Raw genomic sequence first — 25,820 nt, 5'->3', positions numbered from 1 at the left:
GCCTTGTATGACTTCTCATAGAATCATAGAATATCAGGGTTGGAAGGGACCCCAGAAGGTCATCTAGTCCAACCCCCTGCTCAAAGCAGGACCAATTCCCAGTTAAATCATCCCAGCCAGGGCTTTGTCAAGCCTGACCTTAAAAACCTCTAAGGAAGGAGATTCTACCACCTCCCTAGGTAACGCATTCCAGTGTTTCACCACCCTCTTAGTGAAAAAGTTTTTCCTAATATCCAATCTAAACCTCCCCCACTGCAACTTGAGACCATTACTCCTCGTTCTGTCATCTGCTACCATTGAGAACAGTCTAGAGCCATCCTCTTTGGAACCCCCTTTCAGGTAGTTGAAAGCAGCTATCAAATCCCCCCTCATTCTTCTCTTCTGCAGGCTAAACAATCCCAGCTCCCTCAGCCTCTCCTCGTAAGTCATGTCTTCTAGACCCCTAATCATTTTTGTTGCCCTTCGCTGGACTCTCTCCAATTTATCCACATCCTTGTTGAAGTGTGGGGCCCAAAACTGGACACAGTACTCCAGATGAGGCCTCACCAATGTCGAATAGAGGGGAACGATCACGTCCCTCGATCTGCTCGCTATGCCCCTACTTATACATCCCAAAATGCCATTGGCCTTCTTGGCAACAAGGGCACACTGCTGACTCATATCCAGCTTCTCATCCACTGTCACCTCTAGGTCCTTTTCCGCAGAACTGCTGCCTAGCCATTCGGTCCCTAGACTGTAGCGGTGCATGAAGAGAGATTAATAAGACTGGGACTTTTCACTTGGAAAAGAGGCGACTAAGGGGGGATATGATAGAGGTCTATAAAATCATGACTTGGTGGAGAAAGTAAATAAGGAAGTGTTATTTACTCCTTCTCATAACACAAGAACAAGGGGCCACCAAATGAAATTAATAGGTAGCAAGTTTAAAACAAACACAAGAAAGTATTTTTTCATGCAACGCACTGTCAATCTCTGGAACTCCTTGCCAGAGGGTGTTGTGAAGGCCAATACTATAATGGGATTCAAAAGGGAGCTAGACAGATTCATGGAAGATAATTCCATCAATGGCTATTAGCCAGGATGGGCAGGAATGGTGTCCCTAGCCTCTGTTTGCCAGAAGCTGGGATTGGGTGACAGGGCATGGATCACTTGATGATAACCGGGCTGTTCATTCCCTTTGGGGCACCTGTCATTGGCCACTGTCAGAGGGCAGAATACTGGGCTTGATGGACCTTTGGTCTGACCCAATATGGCCGTTCTTATATATATTGACCTGGGTCTGGGGCTTGGTCCTTTGGGATCGAGAGAACCCTTTTTCTTTTACTGGGGTGTTGGTTTTCATAACCATTTGTCCTCATAACGAGTGGCCCTGGTGGGGATACTGGGAAACTGGAGTGTCTAAGGGAATTGCTTGTATGACTTCTGGTTAGCCAGTGGGGTAAAACTGAAGTCATCTCTGTTTGGCTGGTTTGGTTTGCCTTGGTTTGCAAAGGAACCCAGCCTTGCGCTGTAACTGCCCTGCTCTAAGCAATTTGTCCTGAATTGGTACTCTCAGAAGTGTCCCACCAAAGGCAGCATCATTACAAGGTCAGTATAACCATGTTGCTCAGGGGTGTCAAAAATCCACACCCCTGAGTGATGCAGCTAATCACATCTAGAGTGATGCAGGACCTAATCCCTGGTTTAGTGTGAGGTTGACAGGAGAATTCTCCCATTGAGCCAGCTTCCGCCTCTTGGGGAGGTGGACTAGCTACGCTGCGAGGAGAACCCCTCCCACGGGCATAGGTAGTGAAGCATTACAGTGGTGCAGCTTCATTGCTGTAGTTGCTTATGTGTAGAAACACCCATAGATGAACACAATATGTTGGGGCACAGTCAACACGGCTTTCGTAAAGGGAAATCTTGCTTCGCCAATCTACTAGAATTCTTTGATGGGGTCAACAAGGGGGATGCAGTGGATATAGTGTACTTAGGTTTTCAGAAAGCCTTTGACAAGGTCCCTCACCAAAGGCTCTTAAGCAAAGTAAGCAGTCATGGGATAAGAGGGAAGGTCCTCTCATGGATCGGTAACTGGTTAAAAGATAGGAAACAAAGGGTAATAATAAATGGTCAGTTTTCAGAATTGAGAGAGGTAAATAGTGGTGTCCCCAGGGGTCTGTACTGGGCATTCAACATATTCATAAATGATCTGGAAAATGGGGTAAACAGTGAGGTAGCAAAGTTTGCAGATGATCCAAAATTATTCAAGATAGTTAAGTCCCAGGCAGACTGTGAAGAATTACAAAGGGATCTCACAAAACTGGGTGACTGGGCAACAAAATGGCAGACAAAATTCAATGATGATAAATGCCAAATAACGCACATTGGAAAACATAATCCCAACTATCCATACAAAATGATGGGGTCTAAATTAGCTGTTACTACTGAAGAAAGAGATCTTGGAGTCACTGTGGATAGTTCTCTGAAAACATCCACTCAAGTGCAGTGGGAGTCAAAAAAGCGAACAGAATGTTGGGAATCATTAAGAAAGGGAGAGATAATCAGACAGAAAATATCGTATTACCGCTGTATAAATCCATGGTACGCCTACACCTTGAGTACTGTGTGCAGATCTGGTCACCCCATCTCAGAAAAGATATATTGGATTGAAAAAGTATGGAGAAGGGCAATGAAAATGATGAGGGGAATGGAACGGTTTCCGTGTGAGGAGAGATTAATAAGACTGGGACTGTTCAGCTTGGAAAAGGGACGACTAAGGGGAGATTGACAGAAGTCTGTAAAATCATGAAAAGTGTGGAGAAAGTGTTATTTACCCCTACACATAACATAAGAACCAGGGGTCACCCAATTAAATTAATAGGCAGCCAGTTTAAAACAAACATAAAGAAGTTCTTCTTCACACAATGCCATCAACCTGTGGAACTTGCTGCCAGGAGATGTTATGAAGGGAAAGTTATAACTGAGTTCCAAAAAAGAACTAGAGCAGTTCCTGGAGAATAGGTCCTTCAGTAGCTATTAACCAAGATGGTCAGGGCTGCAGCCCCATGCTCTGGTTGTGTTGAAACTCTGACTGCCAGAAGCTGGGATTGGATGACAGGGACAGATCACTCAGTAAGTTGCTCTGTTCTGTTCATACTCTCTGAAGCATCTGGCACTTGACCACTGTTTGAGACAGGATACTGGACTAGATGGCCCATTGGTCTGAACCAGTATGGCTGTTCTTATGTACGTATGTTCTCAATAAACTAAATTGGGCTTCTTTTAGGGGTCACCCAATGAAATTAATAGGCAGCAGGTTTAAAACAAACAAAAGGAAGTATTTCTTTACACAATGCACAGTCAGCCTGTGGAACTCCTTGCCAGGGGATGTTGTGAAGGCCAAGACTACAGTATGGTTCAAAAAAGAACCAGATAAGTTCATGGAGGATAGGTCCATCAACAGCTATTAGCCAGGATTGGCAGGGATGGTGCCCCTAACCTCTGTTTGCCAGAAGCTGGGAATGGGTGACAGAGAATGGATCACTTGATGATGACCTGTTCTGTTCATTCCCTCTGGGGCACCTGGCATTGGATACTGGGCTAGATGGACCTTTGGTCTGACCCAGTATGGCTGTTCTTATGTTCTTTAGTCTCTCACTGTCAGGTAGGTTTTCCAGACATCAGGTCATTCTTGTGGTGTTTTCTTTTTGCAGAAGTCTTTCCAATTCCTCATCATCCTATTAAAGGATGGACACAATATCCAGTAATGATCCCATTAATGCCGTATACGGAGGTATATTACATAGCTCATCATTCACGTGTTCAACTTTCAAACAAGCCCCTTTCTGTTTTCTCTCATGCTGCCACTCATGCTTGGGAGGAGCTCCCGTAAACAGCCATGAAGTCACCTCATGCAAATCCCTTCTTACAAATTTCCTTTTCCTTTATGTCTACAAAAAATTTGACAACAGCTGGGCTGCTGGTGTGCTGAGACCATTCCATTCATTCCGCCCAATATACAGTAGAACCTCAGAGTTACAAACTCCTTGGGAATGGAGGTTGTTTGTAACTCTGAAACATTTGTAACTCTGAACAAAACGTTATGGTTCTTTCAAAAGTTTACAACTGAACGTTGGCTTAATAGAGCTTTGAAACTTTACTATGTAGAAGACAAATGCTGCTTTTAACCATTTTAATGCCAATGAAACAAGCACAGAAACAGTTTCCTTACCTTGTCAATTTTTTTTAAACTTTCCCTTTATTTTTTTAGTAGTTTATGTTTCATGCAGTGCGGTACTGTATTTGCTTTCGTGTGTGTCTCTCTGCTGCTGCCTGATTGCGTACTTCTGGTTCCAAATGAGGTGTGTGGTTGACTGGTCAATTTGTATCCCTGGTGTTTGTAACTCTGAGGTTCTACTGTAGGTCTCACTGCTCCCTTGTGGTCCCCATCTGTCTCTCTGTAGCCAGCTATTGTCTCTTGTCGTATGCTTGGATTGGAATCCCTTTGGGCAAGGACTGGCTTTGTTCTGTGCTTGTATAGAGCCTCACATAATGGGGGCCTGGCCCACCACTGGAGCTACAAGGTGCGGCCACAATACAAAGAAATGCATAATAATTAAAAGTACTATCACCTCCCTGCTCCTATTTACGGTTCTCCGTTTATATCCATGGACTCAAGTAGCCCTTAGCTACAGCATCGCACTGGGGGCTCATCTTCAGCTGCTTTCCACATGAGTCTGAAGCCCTTTTCAGAGTCGCTTGTCTCCAAAGTAGTCTCCCATCCTCTAAGTGTGACCTGCATTCTTGGCTCTCAAGACCTATGACCTTCTGCTCTAAACTCCTTACAGTTGTTCGGTATCTTGCTGGGATTTGCTGGATTCTGTGACCAGTGAGGAAATGGGGTTCTGTGCTGGGGTAGGGCGGGCAGGGTCTCGGTGACTGGGAGGCAGGACTGGGATTCTAGGGCGGGGCATGTCCTGCTCTAGCCAGGTAAAATTCCCTTTTTGTCCAGTCTGCACGTCCAGTAGAAGCTGCCTCTCCCAGGAGCCTGGCACCTACCTCTGCCCCTCATGCCAGGAGCAAGCAGAAGTGGCAGGCTGGGGGATGAGAGGCGAACCAGGCCCTGAGAAGTGGAGGGGCAGGACGAGAAAGGTGTTGGCCTGCTGGTTGGGGGTGGAGCTGTGCTCTCACAATTGGCTCCCACGTGTGGAGAGAAACAGGCTCAGGCTGAGGAATCATAGAATCATAGAATCACAGAATATCAGGGTTGGAAGGGACCCCAGAAGGTCATCTAGTCCAACCCCCTGCTCGAAGCAGGACCAATTCCCAGTTAAATCATCCCAGCCAGGGCTTTGTCAAGCCTGACCTTAAAAACCTCTAAGGAAGGAGATTCAACCACCTCCCTAGGTAACGCATTCCAGTGTTTCACCACCCTCTTAGTGAAAAAGTTTTTCCTAATATCCAATCTAAACCTCCCCCACTGCAACTTGAGACCATTACTCCTCGTTCTGTCATCTGCTACCATTGAGAACAGTTTAGAGCCATCCTCTTTGGAACCCCCTTTCAGGTAGTTGAAAGCAGCTATCAAATCCCCCCTCATTCTTCTCTTCTGCAGGCTAAACAAACCCAGCTCCCTCAGCCTCTCCTCATAAGTCATGTCTTCTAGACCCCTAATCATTTTTGTTGCCCTTCGCTGGACTCTCTCCAATTTATCCACATCCTTCTTGAAGTGTGGGGCCCAAAACTGGACACAGTACTCCAGATGAGGCCTCACCAATGTCGAATAGAGGGGAACGATCACGTCCCTCGATCTGCTCGCTATGCCCCTACTTATACATCCCAAAATGCCATTGGCCTTCTTGGCAACAAGGGCACACTGCTGACTCATATCCAGCTTCTCGTCCACTGTCACCCCTAGGTCCTTTTCCGCAGAACTGCTGCCTAGCCATTCGGTCCCTAGTCTGTAGCTGTGCATTGGGTTCTTCCGTCCTAAGTGCAGGACCCTGCACTTATCCTTATTGAACCTCATCAGATTTCTTTTGGCCCAATCCTCCAATTTGTCTAGGTCCCTCTGTATCCTATCCCTCCCCTCCAGCGTATCTACCACTCCTCCCAGTTTAGTATCATCCGCAAATTTGCTGAGAGTGCAATCCACACCATCCTCCAGATCATTTATGAAGATATTGAACAAAACCGAGAGAGAGCTGGAGAGGAGCTGGAAACAAGCTTCCTCCACCAGTGCGCAGCAACATGCTCTCAGGCAGTTCAAAGCCACATGGCAGCAGCAGCTCCTCCTGCAGCCAGTGAAATCTGAAATACGATCTCAGACCCAGGACTTCCACTGCACACCCCACTGCTGCAGTCCACTGTCCAAACACAGCTCTGCCTGCCCGGCCCCACTGCACACCCCACTGCTGCAGTCCCCCGTCCAAACACAGCTCTGCCTGCCCGGCCCCACTGCACACCCCACTGCACACCTCACTGCACACCCCACTGCTGCAGTCCCCCGTCCAAACACAGCTCTGCCTGCCCGGCCCCACTGCACACCCCACTGCACACCCCACTGCTGCAGTCCCCCGTCCAAACACAGCTCTGCCTGCCCGGCACCACTGCACACCTCACTGCACACCCCACTGCTGCAGTCGCCCGTCCAAACACAGCTCTGCCTGCCCGGCACCACTGCACACCTCACTGCACACCCCACTGCACACCCCACTGCTGCAGTCCCCCGTCCAAACACAGCTCTGCCTGCCCGGCCCCACTGCACACCCCACTGCACACCCCACTGCTGCAGTCGCCCGTCCAAATACAGCTCTGCCTGCCCGGCCCCACTGCACACCCCACTGCTGCAGTCCCCCGTCCAAACACAGCTCTGCCTGCCCGGCACCACTGCACACCTCACTGCACACCCCACTGCTGCAGTCGCCGGCCCAAACACAGCTCTCCCTGCCCGGCCCCACTGCACACCCCACTGCTGCAGTCGCCGGCCCAAACACAGCTCTGCCTGCCCGGCACCATTGTCTCTGCTCAGTGCTGCTGATTGTTCATTTTGGGAGTGTTCACTTCATTTGGGCAACTCATGTGTTGTGTGCCCCTTGGGAGGCTTTGGGGGCCTGATTTTCCCACGTGCTGAGTACCTGCACTTCCAGCTGAAGTCAGCGGGAGCTGCCAGTGGGCAGCGCCTCTGAAAAGCAGGGCCCGGGTGCCTTAAGTTGTGAAGATTTGGTCCATTAATATTTGTTCTGTTATTTTCCAAGAGACGCGGGCAGTAACTACCGGGAAGACTTGTCTTTCCTTTCTCTAAAGACTGGCACCGCATTTGCTTCCCCCCCCCCCCCCCCCGGCCATCTCAGGACTTGTAAAGAATTACTGACCGTGGTTTAAGAAAGTTAATTAGGAATAAACTGTCAGTTTCCAATATGGCAAAAGGTTAACAGTGGGAATCTGCTAGGGTCCCTACTACAACCAATGTTATATATTAAAGATCTGGAAAAAGGGGTGAAGAGTGATGGGGCAAAATCCCAGAGAAAATAATTCTTTCCATTAGTCAAGGCTAGAAACATTTGGGAATTTCAGAAGGACGAGCCAAGGAAGGGGAACGGGCAGCACACCAGGAGATGGCATTGCCCGGTGATCAGTGCAGGGTAATGCACACTGGAAGGAATCTTTTGCATTTATCGTACGCATTGCTGGGTTTTAAATTAGCAGAAGACAGACCTGGGTATCAATATGGAATGGTGAGTGGCACCTCTGAAAAATGACCAGTGCTTATGGTGTTAAGATAGGCTTGTCTTACGGGCTCTCTCATGCTTGAGATAATAGTAAAACTCGCAGCGAGACGGTAAATAAATAACACTCAAAATAGCCTAATGCTGTTATATATTTTTACTTACTATTTGTGTTCCCGCAGCGCCTCGCAGCCCCGGTCAGGGAGCAGGACCCCACTGTGCTGGGTGCTGCACAGACTCAGAATAAAGAGTGGGGCTCTGCCCCAAGGAGCTGACAATCTGAGTATAAGACAAGAGACACCAGACGGAGGCGCACGAAGAAATGACACTGGCCAGCCTGAGGCACCAGCAGCCTCACAGTTACCGAGCTGTTTGCTGGCATTGTGCCAAAGGAGACTTTGGAGTCCATAATTTGATGGTGCGGCCTCCTCTGGGCCCCGGGACACACTGGTGATCCCAGCTCTCACAGGATACCACAGCACTGGGGAGGGGACAGAGACGAACAAAGAGAATTATTGGAGACCTGAGAAATTCATTTGAGCAGCGCAGGAACTGAGCTCGGGCTGCCGAATAGCTTCCGTTATAAGAGCGTACTGTCAGTTGTTTATAACTTCACCAGGCTTTCACGGTTCGGGCTGAAATTTTCCATGCCATGGGATTGCTTCAGGTTGAATTTTACTGGCATGTTTCATCTAAAATGGATCCACCATTTCCGAGAACACAATCTATTTCCCCCAATCTTGTAGGAAATGGCTGAACCGCTTGGAGCAGTGACTTGAAATGTGACAGGGAGGTGAGAAAGCCGCCCGGGTCACAGGGAGATGCCTTTAGATGCATCTGTGAAAATTTGCCCAAATTTGAGAAAGATATCACTCTGAAAAAAATCTCAGTTTACACATGCTCAGTAGAGACTTGGGAGTTTGGCAGCTACAGTCTCTGAATAGGTTTCAGAGTAGCAGCAGTGTTAGTCTGTATCCGCAAAAAGAAAAGGAGTACTTGTGGCACCTTAGAGACTAACCAATTTATTTAAGCATAAGCTTTCGTGAGCTACAGCTCACTTCATTGGATGCATGTAGTGGAAAATACAGTGGGGAGATTTTTATATACACAGAGAACATGAAACAAGGGGTGTTACCATACACACTATAACCAGAGTGATCAGGTGAAGTGAGCTATTACCAGCAGGAGAGTGGGGTTGGGGGCGGGAAATAGATATGTGGACACAGTTGGCAAAGGGCTTTGTCGTTGTTGTTGCAAGGATAACCCAGGAACCTATCCTTGCAACAAAGCCTGTTGCCAACTGTGTCCACATATCTATTCAGGGGACACCATCACAGGGCCTAATAACATCAGCCACACTATCAGAGGCTCGTTCACCTGCACATCCACCAATGTGATATATGCCATCATGTGCCAGCAATGCCCCTCTGCCATGTACATTGGCCAAACTGGACAGTCTCTACGTAAAAGAACAAATGGACACAAATCAGACGTCAAGAATTATAACATTCATAAACCAGTCAGAGATCACTTCAATCTCTCTGGTCACTCGATTACAGACCTAAGAGTGGCAATTCTTCAACAAAAAAAACTTCAAAAACAGACTCCAACGAGAGACTGCTGAATTGGAATTAATTTGCAAACGGGATACAATTAACTTAGGCTTGAATAAAGACTGGGAGTGGATGGGTCATTACACAAAGTAAAACTATTCTCCCCTACCCCGCACACTGTTCCTCACACGTTCTTGTCAACTGCTGGAAATGGCCCACCATGATTATCACTAAAAAAGGTTTTTTCCACCCCCACTCTCCTGCTGGTAATAGCTCACCTTAACCGATCACTCTCGTTAGAGTGTGTATGGTAGCACCCATTGTTTCATGTTCTCTGTGTATTTAAATCTCCCCACTGTATTTTCCACTGCATGCATCCAATGAAGTGAGCTATAGCTCACGAAAGCTTCTACTCAAATAAATTTGTTAGTCTCTGAATATTCCATCTGATCTCAGTGTGCTCCAGCCCCCGACACCTCCAACATGTGACCGGCCTGCGCATGCGCTGTCCTCCAGAGAGACCAAGCAAACTGCAGCCATGACTGAGTACCACTTCTCCTGCAATTGCTCCTCCAAGCTGCAGAAAGCCACTGTGGTGTTGGGCCCAGGAACAGAGCAGGGACCCTGTCCCCTGTGCACTCAATGTCCCCACTGAGCCAGCAGCTCAGGGCGCGCGGAGATGAGCTGATGGAGATGTAGGAGGCCAGGAGCAGAAGTGGGTTAGGAGGGGTGTAGGAGCAGGGAGGCACCACAGAAGCAGAGAAGGGCAGACATAGGCAGGAGCAGAGAACGGAGCAGGAAAGGATCAGAGAAGGGCGGACGTAGGCAGGAGCGAGGGACGGGGACGGAGAGTAGCAGCGTGGGGGACAAGGGAAGCTGTGTGGGGTCAGGGGTGTAGGAGCAGAAGGGGACAGATAATTAACTGTTTATAAACACTAAACTTCTCTGCCCTACAGAACCTGGCATTTCACCTATTTCTTCTGTCTCTTAGCTTTCTTTTGGGGTCTAGTAAATAGCTGAGAAGTCATGGGCAAAGTGTGAGTCTTCTACCGTTATCAGTTACTCTGTTACCCTGAGCAGCAGAGGACTGTGTTGTGGATCTAAAGGTCCGAACCCCGCTGACCATCCACACAGGGTTAACACAGTAACTTATGCACCTTGACTTCACATCTTTAGTTAATGGACCTGCACTCTCCTTAGTCCCCATGTAAACAGCGACTGTGTGCTAGCTATCTGGCTGTAAGGCCCTCCCCTGCTTCAGCAGCTTCCCTGCCACCTAGCCATGAGCCCCCTCCCATTCCCAGTTCACCAGGCCCCACCGCATCCGAGTCCACCCTAAATACTTGTATTGTTTTGCTTGTTGTAGTCAAAGCTGGTTAAACTCGAGTTCCTCCCCCTGGGCACCCCTGCATGCACCATCCTGTCTCTTTGGGGTCCCACTGGCACTGCCAAATCTCTGGGTCTTGTCAGCACTTAACTAATAATGCCTTTGCCCAGCGAACTTGACAGTAGAGAATGTGACGACCTACCAGAGGCTGCACATCCAGGGAACGCCGGCAGCTAGAGCCGATTGGGCATTTTTTGACAAAATGGTTTTTCATGAAAAGTAACAATGTATAAAAACCAAATATTTTTCTGGAAATGTATTGGTTCCAAATAAACTTTTGTCAGGAAGGTTGTTTGGTCCAGGACGGACTTTGTGATCGAAACGAGAGAGAGAGAGAGAGACCCCAGACTAGCCAGTAGGGTGGAGAATTGTTCTCTCTCTCTTGCGGATGATACTAAACTGGGAGGAGTGGTAGATACGCTGGAGGGGAGGGATAGGATACAGAAGGACCTAGACCAATTGGAAGATTGGGCCAAAAGGAATCTGATGAGGTTCAATAAGGATAAGTGCAGGGTCCTGCACTTAGGACGGAAGAACCCAATGCACAGCTACAGACTAGGGACCGAATGGCTAGGCAGCAGTTCTGCGGAAAAGGACCTAGGGGTGACAGTGGACGAGAAGCTGGATATGAGTCAGCAGTGTGCCCTTGTTGCCAAGAAGGCCAATGGCATTTTGGGATGTATAAGTAGGGGCATAGCGAGCAGATCGAGGGACGTGATCGTTCCCCTCTATTCGACATTGGTGAGGCCTCATCTGGAGTACTGTGTCCAGTTTTGGGCCCCACACTACAAGAAGGATGTGGATAAATTGGAGAGAGTCCAGCGAAGGGCAACAAAAATGATTAGGGGACTGGAACACATGAGTTATGAGGAGAGGCTGAGGGAGCTGGGATTGTTTAGCCTGCAGAAGAGAAGAATGAGGGGGGATTTGATAGCTGCTTTCAACTACCTGAAAGGGGGTTCCAAAGAGGATGGCTCTAGACTGTTCTCAATGGTAGCAGATGACAGAACGAGGAGTAATGGTCTCAAGTTGCAGTGGGGGAGGTTTAGATTGGATATTAGGAAAAACTTTTTCACTAAGAGGGTGGTGAAACACTGGAATGCGTTACCTAGGGAGGTGGTAGAATCTCCTTCCTTAGAGGTTTTTAAGGTCAGGCTTGACAAAGCCCTGGCTGGGATGATTTAACTGGGAATTGGTCCTGCTTTGAGCAGGGGGTTGGACTAGATGACCTTCTGGGGTCCCTTCCAACCCTGATATTCTATGATTCTATGATTCTGGCCCAATGAATATGTAATTGTTTATACAAAATGGAACAGCTCCAGCAGGAGGCTTTGAGAAGAAGAGACAGACGCTCACTCTACAGCCCTATGCTCATTGCCAGGGATCGCTAAGTGTTGACAAGCCCCAGAACGAGCTAGTTCCTCACCCGGAGACCTGGCACTCACCTGGGAGATGGGAGACCCAGGTTCATGGCCCTACTCATCCTGATTCAGAGACGGGATGGGAATCTGGGACTTGTCTCCCACATCCCTGATGAGTGACCTCGCTGCTGGGCAGTCTGAAGTGCACCTCTGTCCCTTCCCTGACCCCCCACCCCCCCCCAAATTTCTGAAAGGTCTCCACTTCATTCCAATGCAGGATCACCAGGAATTTCAAAACCTCACCATTTTTTGCAACACAGAATTCTTGTTTTCCAGCCAGTCCTACGCACCCGCCATTACACCCCCTTCAGCCAGGCAGCTGAGCCTCCTCACAGGGTGCAGCTCTACCCATCCCCAGAGGAACCCTCTCCTTCCTCCGCCTGCAGGCAGGCACCTTTAAAGTGGTTGCGTTACCAGACACGAAGGGGGGGGCCTCAACTCCCCTCACCTCTGGCCCTACAGTTCCGCAAGCAGCAGCCGACCACCCTGGTCGTGTGCTGACCTGAGCTCTGCAGGGCAGCAACTCCCTCTCTGGAAATGCCCTAGCCATGGGAGCCCCTGCAGAGCCCAGCCCCAGCGCTGAGCAGCATCACCAGGCTCGCTGGACGGCTGCTCATGGCACTGTCATTTCAGAGGCTGAGATGATTTAAGGCTCCCCTGGCTGGCAGTGAAGGGGGAACGAGGCAACAAGGACACACCTGGGGCAGATCTGAGAGGTAGCTCAGATGGAGGATGGTGGAGAGATCAGAACTTTGTCAAATTCCCCCTGGTCTGACAGCTCCCAGGCTTCCCTTGAGGGCATGGTCTGGGGTATGTCTGAGCAAAACAGGTCAGCCTGTTTTCAGTTTCAAACCAAAAGTGAAAGAAAAAAAACCCTTTTCTAACCTGCTCCAATCCCAGGGGTGGGGATTTGCCTTGTTCGTTGTAACCCTGTAAAGTATCACTGTCTGTGATGAATGCACAGACAGGAAATGCAAACTGGGTGAGTTAACATGGGACAGCAACCCTCACTTTGGGAAATTCCTGACTCGATTGCTCACCCTTAATGCTTCATTAACGCAAGTTATCTGCATTTAATTAGATACTAAAAACTGTTAATAGACCTTACACTTGGCCTCAGCAATGGGCTTGTCCCTGGTTGCATTCTCTACTCTCTGTATCACTCCATACAAAACGCCGCAAACAAAACAGCATTAAAAGAACATTAGGGTTGCAAAGTCGAGCACTCAGAGGCTAGGAATGCACAGGCTGTCCTGTCACAAGCTCCAGCTTTGGGGGCCAACAAGCCTGCTCAGAGTGGAAGGAATGTTCAAGAGATTTTATCAGCAAGTTTCTAACAAGCTCTACTGAGCATGTGCAAATGCAGTTTGCAGAGGCTTATAACGCTGCCAAAACGGAACTAGGGTGATCAGATGTCCCGATTTTATAGGGACCCTCCCGGTTTTGGGGTCTTTTTCTTATTTAGGCTCCTATTACCCCCCACCCCCGTCCTGATTTTTCACATATGCTGTCTAGTCACCCTAATCTGAACAGATTTTCATGGGGATACAAAAGACATCTCTCTAACCCCAGGACTATTCCCTGGCTAAATTTCAAGTTCCTGTTCTACACCCTCAAGGTGCTGAAGCTCTTTAGCTGGAAAAAATTCTTCAATGTTGGCAAAGCTAATGGTGAATCATTTTTGCTTAAATGTTTAAAAATTCAACCTCAGGCAGAGGCCCAACATGGAATATTTCAGTCCACAGGGATAAAGTTTGGCAATGTTCTATGCAGCTGAAAATAGGCGCTTATAATGGAAAATGTTATTCCACCTTAACTAGAGGCATCTCTACCAGTTCTGACTATAAATTTTGACGGTCTATGTTCAGTTTTTTCCCCCCAAAAGATATTGAGGGAAAGTCACCCATGAGTCAGTGTCCTGCAGTTTCTAAGGATTTATTGTTCTCTCCCCATTCCATCTGAGGAGTGGAGGTGGCCTGGCGCAGATATGTCTGACATTTCTCCATTACCCTTAGCCCTTCCCAAAGGTTTCTCCCACAACCACTTCCTGCCACTCCCCCACCCCCTGCCTGACGGGCAAGACTACCACCATCTCCTCCTTCACCTGTCAGAACATCCCCGAGAAACCAGCCCACGAAGCTTGCTGGGCTCAGGAGCCATGGGGGGGATTACTGGATATAAACGCTGTCCCTATTGTCCCTTGGGGATTTTCCCTGGAGCCATTGCCGGAGTACCTGAGTACCCAGATGTAGGGTGGGAGGGAGATTTTCTGCTTCTCTTCTTAGCTCCTGGGCAGGGGCTGTCTCCCCTCTTAATGTGAATGGCACGTGCGCACTGAGGGCACTAAGAGAGTACAAACAAGAACAACGTCCCCAGTTTCCATGCTCAGCCTATCAGGCCCCAGCAATGCCCTAGGTCAGAATCTCCTCTCAGCAACACCCAAATTCTCGTGGCTCCATCTCCCAGGCTCCTTGCAAGCCTGGACAGAGGGTTCAGCATGTCGGAGTCAATCAGCCTTAATCTGTTTGAGAACTTCCCTCCAGCTCTTACTGAGAGTACCTGCTGGAGTCATGAAGTTCAGCAAGACCCTTGTAAACTTTTCATTGCTCCCACCCCAAACGTCTCTTAAAGGGACACCAATCAATGAAAATCCACTTGTCTGAAAATCTGGACTTGCTCTTGTCCCGTAACTCTCCAGTCACTGCCACTGAGACTGACTATGGAAAAGCTTTCACACGCTTTACACTCTCTTGCCTTTAGGCATTTGCCAGCACTTTGTGCAGTCAGATAGTTCCATCTGCCTGGCAGAATCGGTCAGTCACCGGGGCTCCTATGGCAACAGAGGGGAAACATTTTCTAAAACAGGAAAATGTAACTGTAAAGCCACAAAAATGTCAGGGGCCTGAGGGGCAAGTGTTTCAGCCCCATCCCGTCTCCAGAAGGGAAGCCAGACGGCCCTGCCCAAACAGGGCACTCATCTCGGCTCCGTGCAGACACAGGATTGCTGTGTAAAACACTGAGACAGGCTCCACCTAACGAAGAGAGGGAAGAGCATCTTCGCAAGCAGGCTGGCTAACCTAGTGAGGAGGGCTTTAAACTAGGTTCACCGGGGGAAGGAGACCAAAGCCCTGAGGTAAGCGGGGACGTGGGATACCGGGAGGAAGCACGAGCAGGAGAGCGCGAGAGGGCAGGGCTCCTGCCTCATACTGAGAAAGAGGGGCGATCAGCGGGTTATCTCAAGTGCCTATACACAAATGCACGAAGTCTGGGAAACAAGCAGGGAGAACTGGAAGTCCTGGCACAGTCAAGGAATTAGGATGTGATTGGAATAACAGAGACTTGGTGGGATAACTCACATGACTGGAGTACTGTCATGGATGGGTATAAACTATTCAGGAAGGACAGGCAGGGCAGAAAAGGTGGGGGAGTAGCCCTGTATGTAAGGGAGCAGTATGACTGCTCAGAGCTCCGGTACGAAACTGCAGAAAAACCTGAGAGTCTCTGGATTAAGTTTAGAAGTGTGAGCAACAAGGGTGATGTCGTGGTGGGAGTCTGCTATAGACCACCAGACCAGGGGGATGAGGTGGACGAGGCTTTCTTCCAGCAACTAACAGAAGTTACTAGATCGCAGGCCCTGGTTCTCATGGGAGACTTCAATCACCCTGATATCTGCTGGGAGAGCAATACAGCGGTGCACAGACAATCCAGGAAGTTTTTGGAAAATGTAGGGGACAATTTCCTGGTGCAAGTGCTGGAGGAACCAACTAGGGGCAGAGCTCTTCTTGACCTGCTGCTCACAAACCGGGAAGAATTAGTAGGGGAAGCAAAAGTGGATGGGAACCTGGGAGGCAGTGACCATGAGATGGTCAAGTTCAGGATCCTGACACAGGGAAGAAAGGAGAGCAGCAGAATACAGACCCTGGACTTCAGAATAGCAGACTTTGTCTCCCTCAGGGAACTGATGGGCAAGATCCCCTGGGAGAATAACATGAGGGGGAAAGGAGTCCAGGAGAGCTAGCTGTATTTTAAAGAAGCTTTCTTGAGGTTACAGGGACAAACCATAGGGATGTGTAGAAAGAATAGTAAATAGGGCAGGCGACCTTGGCTTAACAGTGAAATCCTTGCTGATCTTAAATACAAAAAAGAAGCTTACAAGAAGTGGAAAATTGCATGACCAGGGATGAGTATAAAAATATTGCTCGGGCATGCAGGAGTGAAATCAGGAAGGCCAAATCACACCTGGAGTTGCAGCTAGCAAGAGATGTTAAGAGTAACAAGAAGGGTTTCTTACAAGATCTCTGTCAAGCTTTCTTACAACTACAATACCCACCTGCAGAAGTAAAGAAACAGATTGATAGAGCCAGAAGAGTTCCCAGAAGTTACCTACTACAGGACAGGCCTAACAAAGAAAATAACAGAACGCCACTAGCCGTCACCTTCAGCCCCCAACTAAAACCCCTCCAACGCATTATTAAGGATCTACAACCTATCCTAAAGGATGACCCAACACTCTCACAAGTCTTGGGAGACAGGCCAGTCCTTGCCTACAGACAGCCCCGCAACCTGAAGCAAATACTCACCAACAACCACATACCACACAACAGAACCACTAACCCAGGAACTTATCCTTGCAACAAAGCCCGTTGCCAATTGTGCCCACATATCTATTCAGGGGACACCATCACAGGGCCTAATAACATCAGCCACACTATCAGAGGCTCGTTCACCTGCACATCCACCAATGTGATCTATGCCATCATGTGCCAGCAATGCCCCTCTGCCATGTACATTGGTCAAACTGGACAGTCTCTACGTAAAAGAATAAATGGACACAAATCAGATGTCAAGAATTATAACATTCATAAACCAGTCGGAGAACACTTCAATCTCTCTGGTCACGCAATCACAGACATGAAGGTCGCTATCTTAAAACAAAAAAACTTCAAATCCAGACTCCAGCGAGAAACTGCTGAATTGGAATTCATTTGCAAATTGGATACTATTAATTTAGGCTTAAATAGAGACTGGGAGTGGCTAAGTCATTATGCAAGGTAGCCTGTTTCCTCTTGTTTTTTCCTACCCCCCCCCCCAGATGTTCTGGTTTAACTTGGATTTAAACCTGGAGAATGGTCAGTTTAGATGAGCTATTACCAGCAGGAGAGTGAGTTTGTGTGTGTATGGGGGTGGGGGGGATGTGAGAAAACCTTGATCTATGCAGGAAATAGCCCGACTTGATTATGTAAAGAGTTGTCACTTTGGATGGGCTAGCACCAGCAGGAGAGTGAATTTGTGTGGGGGGGTGGAGGGTGAGAAAACCTGGATTTGTGCTGGAAATGGCCCACCTGTTGATCACTTTAGATAAGCTATTACCAGCAGGACAGTGGGGTGGGAGGAGGTATTGTTTCATGATTTCTGTGTGTATATAAAGTCTGCTGCAGTTTCCACGGTAAACATCTGATGAAGTGAGCTGTAGCTCACGAAAGCTCATGCTCAAATAAATTGGTTAGTCTCTAAGGTGCCACAAGTACTCCTTTTCTTTTTGCGAATACAGACTAACACGGCTGTTCCTCTGAAACAATTCTTCAGGTACGTTAGCAACAAGAAGAGAGTCAAGGAAAGTGTGGGCCCCTTACTGAATGAGGGAGGCAACCTAGTGACAGAGGATGTGGAAAAAGCTAATGTACTCAATGCTTTCTTTGCCTCTGTCTTCACGAACAAGGTCAGCTCCCAGACTGCTGCGCTGGGTAGCACAGTATGGGGAGGAGGTGACCAGTCCTCTGTGAAGAAAGAAGTGGTTCGGGACTATTTAGAAATCTGGACGAGCACAAGTCCATGGGGCCGGATGTGCTGCAACCGAGAGTGCTAAAGGAGTTGGCGGATGTGATTGCGGAGCCATTGGCCATTATCTTTGAAAACTCATGGCGATCGGGGGAGATCCCGGACGACTGGAAAAAGGCTAATGTAGTGCCCATCTTTAGAAAAGGGAAGGAGGATGATCCTGGGAATTACAGGCCAGTCAGCCTCACCTCGGTCCCTGGAAAAATCATGGAGCAGGTCCTCAAGGAATCAATTCTGAAGCACTTAGAGGAGAAGAAAGTGATCAGGACCAGTCAGCGTGGATTCAACAAGTCATGCCTGACTAATCTAATTGCCTTCTATGATGAGATAACTGGTTCTGTGGATGAAGGGAAAGCAGTGGATGTGCTGTTCCTTGACTTTAGCAAAGCTTTTGACACTGTCTCCCACAGTATTCTTGCCAGCAAGTTAAAGAAGTACGGGCTGGATGAATGGACTATAAGGTGGAGACAAAGCTGGCTAGATTGTTGGGCTCAACGGGTAGTGATCAATGGCTCCATGTCCAGTTGGCAGCCGGTATCAAGTGGAGTGCCCCAAGGGTCGGTCCTGGGGCCGGTTTTGTTCAATATCTTCATTAATGATCTGGAGGATGGTGTGGATTGCACCCTCAGCAAGTTTGCAGATGACACTAAACTGGGAAGAGAGGTAGATACGCTGGAGGGGAGGGATAGGATACAGAGGGACCTAGACAAATTGGAGGACTGGGCCAAAAGAAATCTGATGAGGTTCAACAAGGACAAGTGCAGAGTCCTGCACTTAGGACGGAAGAATCCCATGCACCGCTACAGACTGGGGACCGAATGGCTCGGCAGCAGTTCTGCAGAAAAGGACCTAGGGGTTACAGTGGATGAGAAGCTGGATATGAGTCAACAGCATGCCCTTGTTGCCAAGAAGGTCAATGGCATTTTGGGATGTATAAGTAGGAGCATAGCGAGCAGATCGAGGGACGTGATCGTTCCCCGCTATTCGACACTGGTGAGGCCTCATCTGGAGTACTGTGTCCAGTTTTGGGCCCCACACTACAAGAAGGATGTGGATAAATTGGAGAGAGTCCAGCGAAGGGCAACAAAAATGATTAGGGGTCTAGAACACATGACTTATGAGGAGAGGCTGAGGGAGCTGGGGATGTTTAGTCTGCGGAAGAGAAGAATGAGGGGGGATTTGATAGCTGCTTTCAACTACCTGAAAGGGTGTTCCAAAGAGGATGGTTCTAGACGGTTCTCAGTGGTAGCAGATGACAGAACAAGGAGTAATGGTCTCAAGTTGCAGTGGGGGAGGTTTAGGTTGGCTATTAGGAAAAACTTTTTCACTCGGAGGGTGGTGAAACACTGGAATGCGTTACCTAGGGAGGTGGTAGAATCTCCTTCCTTAGAGGTGTTTAAGGTCAGGCTTCACAAAGCCCTGGCTGGGATGGTTTAGTTGGGGTTGGTCCTGCTCTGGGCAGGGGCTGGGACTAGGGGGCCTCCCGAGGTCCCTCCCAACCCGGATAGTCTCTGATTCTGTGACTGGTGAAAAGAGTGTGAGGAGGAGGAGACACCAGAACCACTTGTGCACTGTCCGCTTGTGACTTAGCTAAGAGCCCTGCAGCCGCTGAGCCTGGGCGAGTCCCCCCTCCTCTCCTTACCTGGGCCTCCTGGGAACTGCATGCTGCTCCGCTCCTTGGCAAGCCCGTTGGTTTTGGGGCTGGCGCTGGGGGCTGTTGTCGTCGTGGCCCTGGGGAGCCGCTTGCCCGGCACCTTCACTGTTGTTCTCAGGAGATCTATTTCCTTGCCATGGACGTTCTGCATGTAATCCTACAGGAGAGAGACAGCAGGTTCAGCGCAAGCCTCTCTGTCTCCCTCTGCTCAGACACTCTGCCGGGCGGGATTGTCCCAGACAGTCGCAAGGTGCCCAGCAAGCAACATGGAGGTGTTTCAGAGCTCTGGATTCACTTCCCCTATTACAGCTCAAACACCCCCAGGCTCCTCTTGTGCTTCCCTGAGCTAACAGCGCAGCTGGCCTCGAGGTGAGAGGCTCCCTGTCCCGTTCCCAGGGCCAGCCATTGCCTGACGTGAATAATGCCATTCCTGAGCCAGCCAGCCCCCTCCCAACCTGGGGAAGGATTAGAACTCAGTGCCCACAGCCCAGGCCCCTTCGTCAGAGCCCAGGTAGTGATGCTGAGCTGCAGGAATAGCGGGCAGTCCCATTCCTTCCTTCCTTCCTTCCGTCTGTGGAACACAGAGCCGGAAAATCTCTCCCAGCTCCTGGGATCCAACCACAGGGAGTTCCCTGTGGTACATTCGCCAGCACTTCCGATGACTCTAGACTCTGGGCCGCCACCTCTTCTCTTGGGAAACCTTTACAGCAAATCTCACCCACAGACGGCGAGTATGAGCCACCCTGACAGACTCACTTCGCTCTTTTTGCCTCTCCCCATAACTCAGTCCCCCCAGTCTGGGACTGACGTACCCAGAAATACATGCACGAGTCCACATGTGATCCCCTCACTGAAAGGGGCCGTCCCTCCTGCTCTGGGGCACAGGCCTCGGGCTGAGAGCAAGGTCCCAGGAGCATGGGGGGGGGGGGGGGGAGAGGCAGAGAAAGAAGGCTACAGTGAGGGGCTGGCCCCACCCTGCTCTGGGACCCAAGGCAGCCCGGCACAGCATCCCCTCCCTGGGGGCTTGCTCTGTATGTGGCAGATGAGGGACAGCAGCTGGCCAGGATGAAGCTGCAGCTGCAGTTCTCTGTTCCGCAGGAGAGCTTGGGTTTGCTCCAGTTCACAAGGAGGTCACCAAAAAGATTAAGGCAGAGTTGGGCCCTGTGTAAATCCTCTGCTTCTAAATTCAGGCAGGTAGAGCAGCGAACGGGCCCAACTTAGGAGCCATGGCTTCTCTGACTGCCCCCGCGGGGCTCAAGGTGGCAGGTGGCGGAGGGTTGCGTGGGTCACACTTCCATAGCCTCTACTGCAGCTGGGCTGACTCAGCCAGCCTGCACGGCCCTCCCTCGCTCCGCCAGTGCCTCACCCAGGGGTCTAGCTCCCCGCCCCAGCAGAGAACGGCCACAGCGCTTCACCCCACGCGCCCCTCCCAGGCACTGGACTCCTAGGGGGCCTTGACTCGACCTGAGCAGCGTGGTCAAGCCAACAGACACCCCTGGGTCCCAAGCGCTTCCGAGCTGTACAGCCTCATCACCAGCTCCTCCAAGCAGCGCTGGGGCTGAGTGGGAGACAGGAGAAGCCCCTGGGCAGGGAATCTCAGAGGGGCTGGAGGATTTTCCCTAGCTCAGCATAATCGCTGTGCTAGCCGGCTGCCTGCCGGAGAGAGCGGTCACCAGCACGCTGCTTTTATTACATGCTATAAAAGAGCAATTTCTTCCCCAAGCCTCCTCACTAATTACCCAGCTAGTTCTCTCATTTCATTTTATTACTGGAATTAACAACGAGTTCAAAGCGTGGAAAGCTATTAAGATGTGTGATTAAGCCACATTCAATTAGTTTCTACAAACAATTTAATTGATGTTGCAGATAGAATTAACAGAAGGTGATTGTGTGAATGGCTCCACTGGCTGCAAAATGGGAGATGCTTTCTCTCTGGCGCTGCTTCGCGTAGCCTGGCCGGGCTGAGCCGCGTGCTTTCCCCAGGAGCAGAGGCACTTGCCCTCTAAGGCTTTGGGAAAGTGACTTGAAACTGCCTTGGCCTTTCCATGAAATGGAACAAACTCAGTCACCAAAGAAGGGAAAAGAAGCCAAAGGAACATGGAAAGCTGTGCCAGAGACCTGCAGCCCTGGGACCCGGCCTGCAGAGCCCTCCTGTCTGCAGCATCAGCTGCTGCTCTCCACTCCAGCTCAGGACGCCCCATCTGCACAATGCCCAAAGCTGTTGAAAACTCAGAGTCGATGAACACAGATTCCAGGGAAAGCAACAAGAGGAGACACCAGCTGTGGGCTGCAAGACAAGGCTCTGCTTGAGCTCCAGGGAGACAGCAGCACGTCGAGGCTACCAAGGGTTACCTGACCAGTACAAGCAAGAGGGTAAAGGACACTTTACTCCAGGGTTGAACAAGGTCTTATGGGAGCATCATTGCAAGAACTACAAGTCTAATCCCTGGAGACAGTGAGGAGTCTGGGGAAGGAGGAGGCCTGTTTCCATTGCTGGGGCTGGAGGTACCAAGAGCTGAACTTGCTGATCAACGAATCCCAATGAAACCGAATCATAGAATATCAGGGTTGGAAGGGACCTCAGGAGGTCATCTAGTCCAACCCCCTGCTCAAAGCAGGACCAACACCAACTAAATCAATACCAACCAAATAACTCAGGGGAGTCCAGAGAGAGGAAGCCTTGAAGGAAACACGAATGCAACTCAGCTGGGACAGTGCAGCTAATACACCGAGGGCAGCTGCCCTGATCGCAGGAGAGCTGGGGCCAGAGTGGGGTGGGAAATGAAGGGAGGGGGCAGCAGTGGGACACAGCAGGAAAAAGTCACTGGGATCATGGGGGCAGCGCACAGAGGCATCTGCGCTGTAGGAAGACCCCACCTGGAGAACGATGATGGTTCTCAGCTGTCTCCTCTGCACACATGGACTCTGCAGCTTAGCCTCGCTCCAGCCAAGCTGGAGGGGATGCTGGCAGGTAGAGCACATATCCCGATGAAGCGAAGGGAGCTGCAAGCGCCCCTCAGGTGCAGGTTACATGCCCTGACCTTTCATAGAATATCCAGGTTGGAAGGGACCTCAGGAGGTCCCCTAGTCCAACCCCTGCTCAAAGCAGGACCAAGCCCCAACTAAATCATCCCAGCCATACTGTGCTGCCCAGTGCAGCAGTCTGGGAGCTGACCTTGTCTGTGAAGACTGAGGCAAAAAAAGCATTGAGTACTTCAGCTTCTTCCACATCCTCTGTCACTAGGTTGCCTCCCCCATTCAGTAAGGGGCCCACAATTGCCCTGACCTTTTTCTTGTTGCTAACATACCTGTAGAAACCCTTCTTGTTACTCTTAACATCTCTTGCTAGCTGCAACTCCAGGTGTGATCTGGCCTTCCTGATTACACCCCTGCATGCTCGAGCAATATTGCTATACTTCTCCTGGTCATCCCACCAAGTTTCCACTTCTTGTAAGCTTCTTTTTTGCATTTAAGATCAGCAAGGATTTCACTGTTAAGCCAAGCTGGTCGCCTGCCATATTTACTATTCTTTCTACACATCCCGATGGTTTGTCCCTGTAACCTCAAGAAGGCTTCTTTAAAATCCAGCCAGCTCTCCTGGACTCCTTTCCCCCTCATGTTATTCTCCCTGGAGATCCTGCCCATCAGCTCCCTGAGGGAGTCCAAGTCTGCTTTTCTGAAGTCCAGGGTCCGTATTTGCTGCTCTCCTTTCTTCGTGTGCCTGCTGGACCCATGCTGCTGCGATCCTTCCTTTGGGATACGGCCCTCGCTAGTCAGCCAGGCTGTTCTAGTGTCCCGCTCGCCTCAGGGCGACCCTCAAGGACACACGGGAAGGCCTGCTGGCGCGCTCCTTGGATGTGGCTACGTGCTCCCTGCACGGCAGCGGCTCCTGCTGGGCTCTGCAGGGCAGTGCACAAGTGGTGAGGACAGCCTGTGAGCCCCCCGCAGGGCTCCCTTCCCCTCCCTGTGTCGTGGGGCTCCAGCTGGCCCCTGAGCAGAGTTCCCGGGGCAGGCGGCAGGCCATCCACAAGGGGCATTCGGCCATCCAGGCCTGCTCACAGCCCACCAACACTTGAGTCTGCCAGGCTTCCGGAAGCAACACAACGTGGAGGTGCCCAGTGGGGCTCTTGGCCCCCCGGGGAGATGGTGTCTGGGTGGGGAGGAGACAGACACCCTTTGCCCAACAGGGAGTTAGTGGGGGCGGGGAGAGCTGCCAGCATGGCGCACGCCAGGCAGGCCTTATTACTCCTCATTTTACTTCCCTGCTCAGCGCGTCCGTGGAAAGTCACGTAGAGGAGGTGATGCCTTCAGCATGTACTTTCCTAGGTGTCCAGCAGCACCGGGCGAAGGGTGCAGGGTGCCGGCACTGGGCAGCCCCGTAATGTCACATGACGACGCTGAGGGTAAGAGGCAATGGGGAAGAGGAGGGACATCCCAACGAGCTCCTCCACCCTCAGCAGTGGGAGCCAACCGAGGTCACAAGGGCTGGCTCTGACCCCAGTGTAAAGGCGGTACACACGCACACACGGGGCACACGCGGGCAGGCGGGCACACACGCGTACACCCTCTCTCTAGCCAATGGAGCTCCCTCCCAGTCTCCAGGGTCCAAGGCTATGGAAGAGAGAGACTGCAGCAGGGAGTCAGAGGAGTGGAGACTGGGGCAGAGAACCCGGGGGCTGGAGCAGGAGTCGGATGGCACAGCAGAGCTAGGAGGAGGAGAATGGGTTTTACAGTCCCACGGCTTCAGGCAATGGGATGAGAGGTGGCACTCCGAGGTGAACTGACTGCAGAAGAGGGCACAGAGAGCCGGACGGGGGCACACGGGGTTCCAGGAGTTGAGGAGCAGAGTGATGAAGCTCTGGGCATTAGAACACTTGGGGTCCGAGGGATTCAGGGCTCTGAGCATGGAGCAGCTCACCCCTCAAGCCCCGGGGCACAATGGCACCCCTTTGGGCTAGCTCAGGGCCCCACTGCTCACTGGCTGCCCTGTGCCCCCCATGAAGTGATCCCTGCTGTCCAGAGGGCATCGCGGTTTGCAGGGCCACAGGTGTGTCTGTGGCCACGTTTCACTGTCTTAGCAGCAAACTGTGCTCAAGAGGGAACGGGAAAGAAGCCATTAGCCCCGCAGTGGGGAGGCGACAGAGATGGATGGAAGAGGCAGCTGTGAGCCAGCCGCAAAGAGGATTGTAGATGCATCGAGTGACAGCTCAGCTCGGCAGGCTCTGCACGGCACCTCCTCTGTGTTACCCAATACCTAACAGCCAGGAACATGTTCCACACCCAGACGGGGCCATCGGCCCTGGCCGCAAGGAGCTTTCGCCTTCTCCCTCCTGCCAGGGGCCCTGCCTGACTGGGGACTGGCCAGGGAAGCAGGAAAAGAAAGGGCCACGTTTACTTAGCAGGCTTGTCCCTGCTGACCTCTCCCCTCAGCCAGAGGCCCCATGCTGCCGAGCTCCGGAGTGGGGCGAGAGGTGCTGCCCAGGCCAGGGTGGGACCAGAGTGCCTGCCTGGGCTGCCATTCCTTGGAGAGGCTGGAGTCCTGGGTCTACCCAGGCTGCGGCACTCCCCACCCCTCCCCGCTACTAGCCTGGTGCTTTGGGGGAGTCATGACACCCCCCGAGGGACCTGCTGGAGCAGCAGAGCAGAGACCTCCTCTGTGCCTCCCCCCGGCCCTGCAGGGCCTGCCCGGGGCTCACTCACATGCAGGCTGGGGTGGTAGGTGAGGACTCCGTTATCGCACAGCGTCACATACTTCTTCTTCCACTCCTTGTTGAGGGACTTGCCACTGCGCTTCAGGAGAATGCCCTGCAGGAGAGGAGTCGAGACTCTCAAACCCTGGCCTGGTGCCGCCCCCCCACCTCTACCGCCCCGGGAGCACCCCGCATGGGACCCGTCCCTGGCACCGCCCCTCCACCCCAGGAGCGCCCTGCGTGGGACGCTGGACCTGAGTGAGGTAGGGAGACCTGGACTCCACAGAGAGAAGTCTGGAACGGGCTTCCCAAGTTTCCCTGGGCTATTTGTGAGAGAGGCACCCCCAATCCGACACGAGAGGAGGGGTGTCCCCCCAATGCCCCTCCCCCAACCTGCCACGGGGACAGGGGTGTCCCCCCCGATGCACCTCCTCCAGCCCCCCAGAGTCACAGGCTGCAGGGTGGGGGTGAAGCACAGGGGATCTCCCTTTCAGGATCATGGGCTGGAGTGGGACTCCTAGACCTGCCTCCTTAGGGCCCAGAAATCGGCTGCTCTCACTGCCGCAGTGGT

General features: G+C 51.1%; 1 protein-coding gene across 3 annotated transcripts in view; it reads right to left on the bottom strand.

The window, feature by feature from the left end:
• AGAP3 (ArfGAP with GTPase domain, ankyrin repeat and PH domain 3) overlaps positions 1-25,820 on the bottom strand; it is a 231,304-nt gene that overhangs the window by 63,658 nt on the left and 141,826 nt on the right. For all 3 annotated transcript variants that reach the window (XM_073334978.2, XM_073334976.2, XM_073334977.2), the window contains exons 10-11: positions 25,260-25,364; positions 19,548-19,716 (exon numbers count right to left, since the gene is read on the bottom strand). In XM_073334978.2, coding sequence (XP_073191079.1) covers positions 19,548-19,716; positions 25,260-25,364 — 274 coding nt within the window. The remainder of the gene's footprint in view (positions 1-19,547; positions 19,717-25,259; positions 25,365-25,820) is intronic.

The sequence above is a fragment of the Lepidochelys kempii genome, chromosome 2 (genome assembly GCF_965140285.1).
Source record: "Lepidochelys kempii isolate rLepKem1 chromosome 2, rLepKem1.hap1, whole genome shotgun sequence".
NCBI lineage: Eukaryota > Metazoa > Chordata > Testudines > Cheloniidae > Lepidochelys > Lepidochelys kempii.
This window is presented reverse-complemented; position numbering and strand designations above follow the sequence as displayed.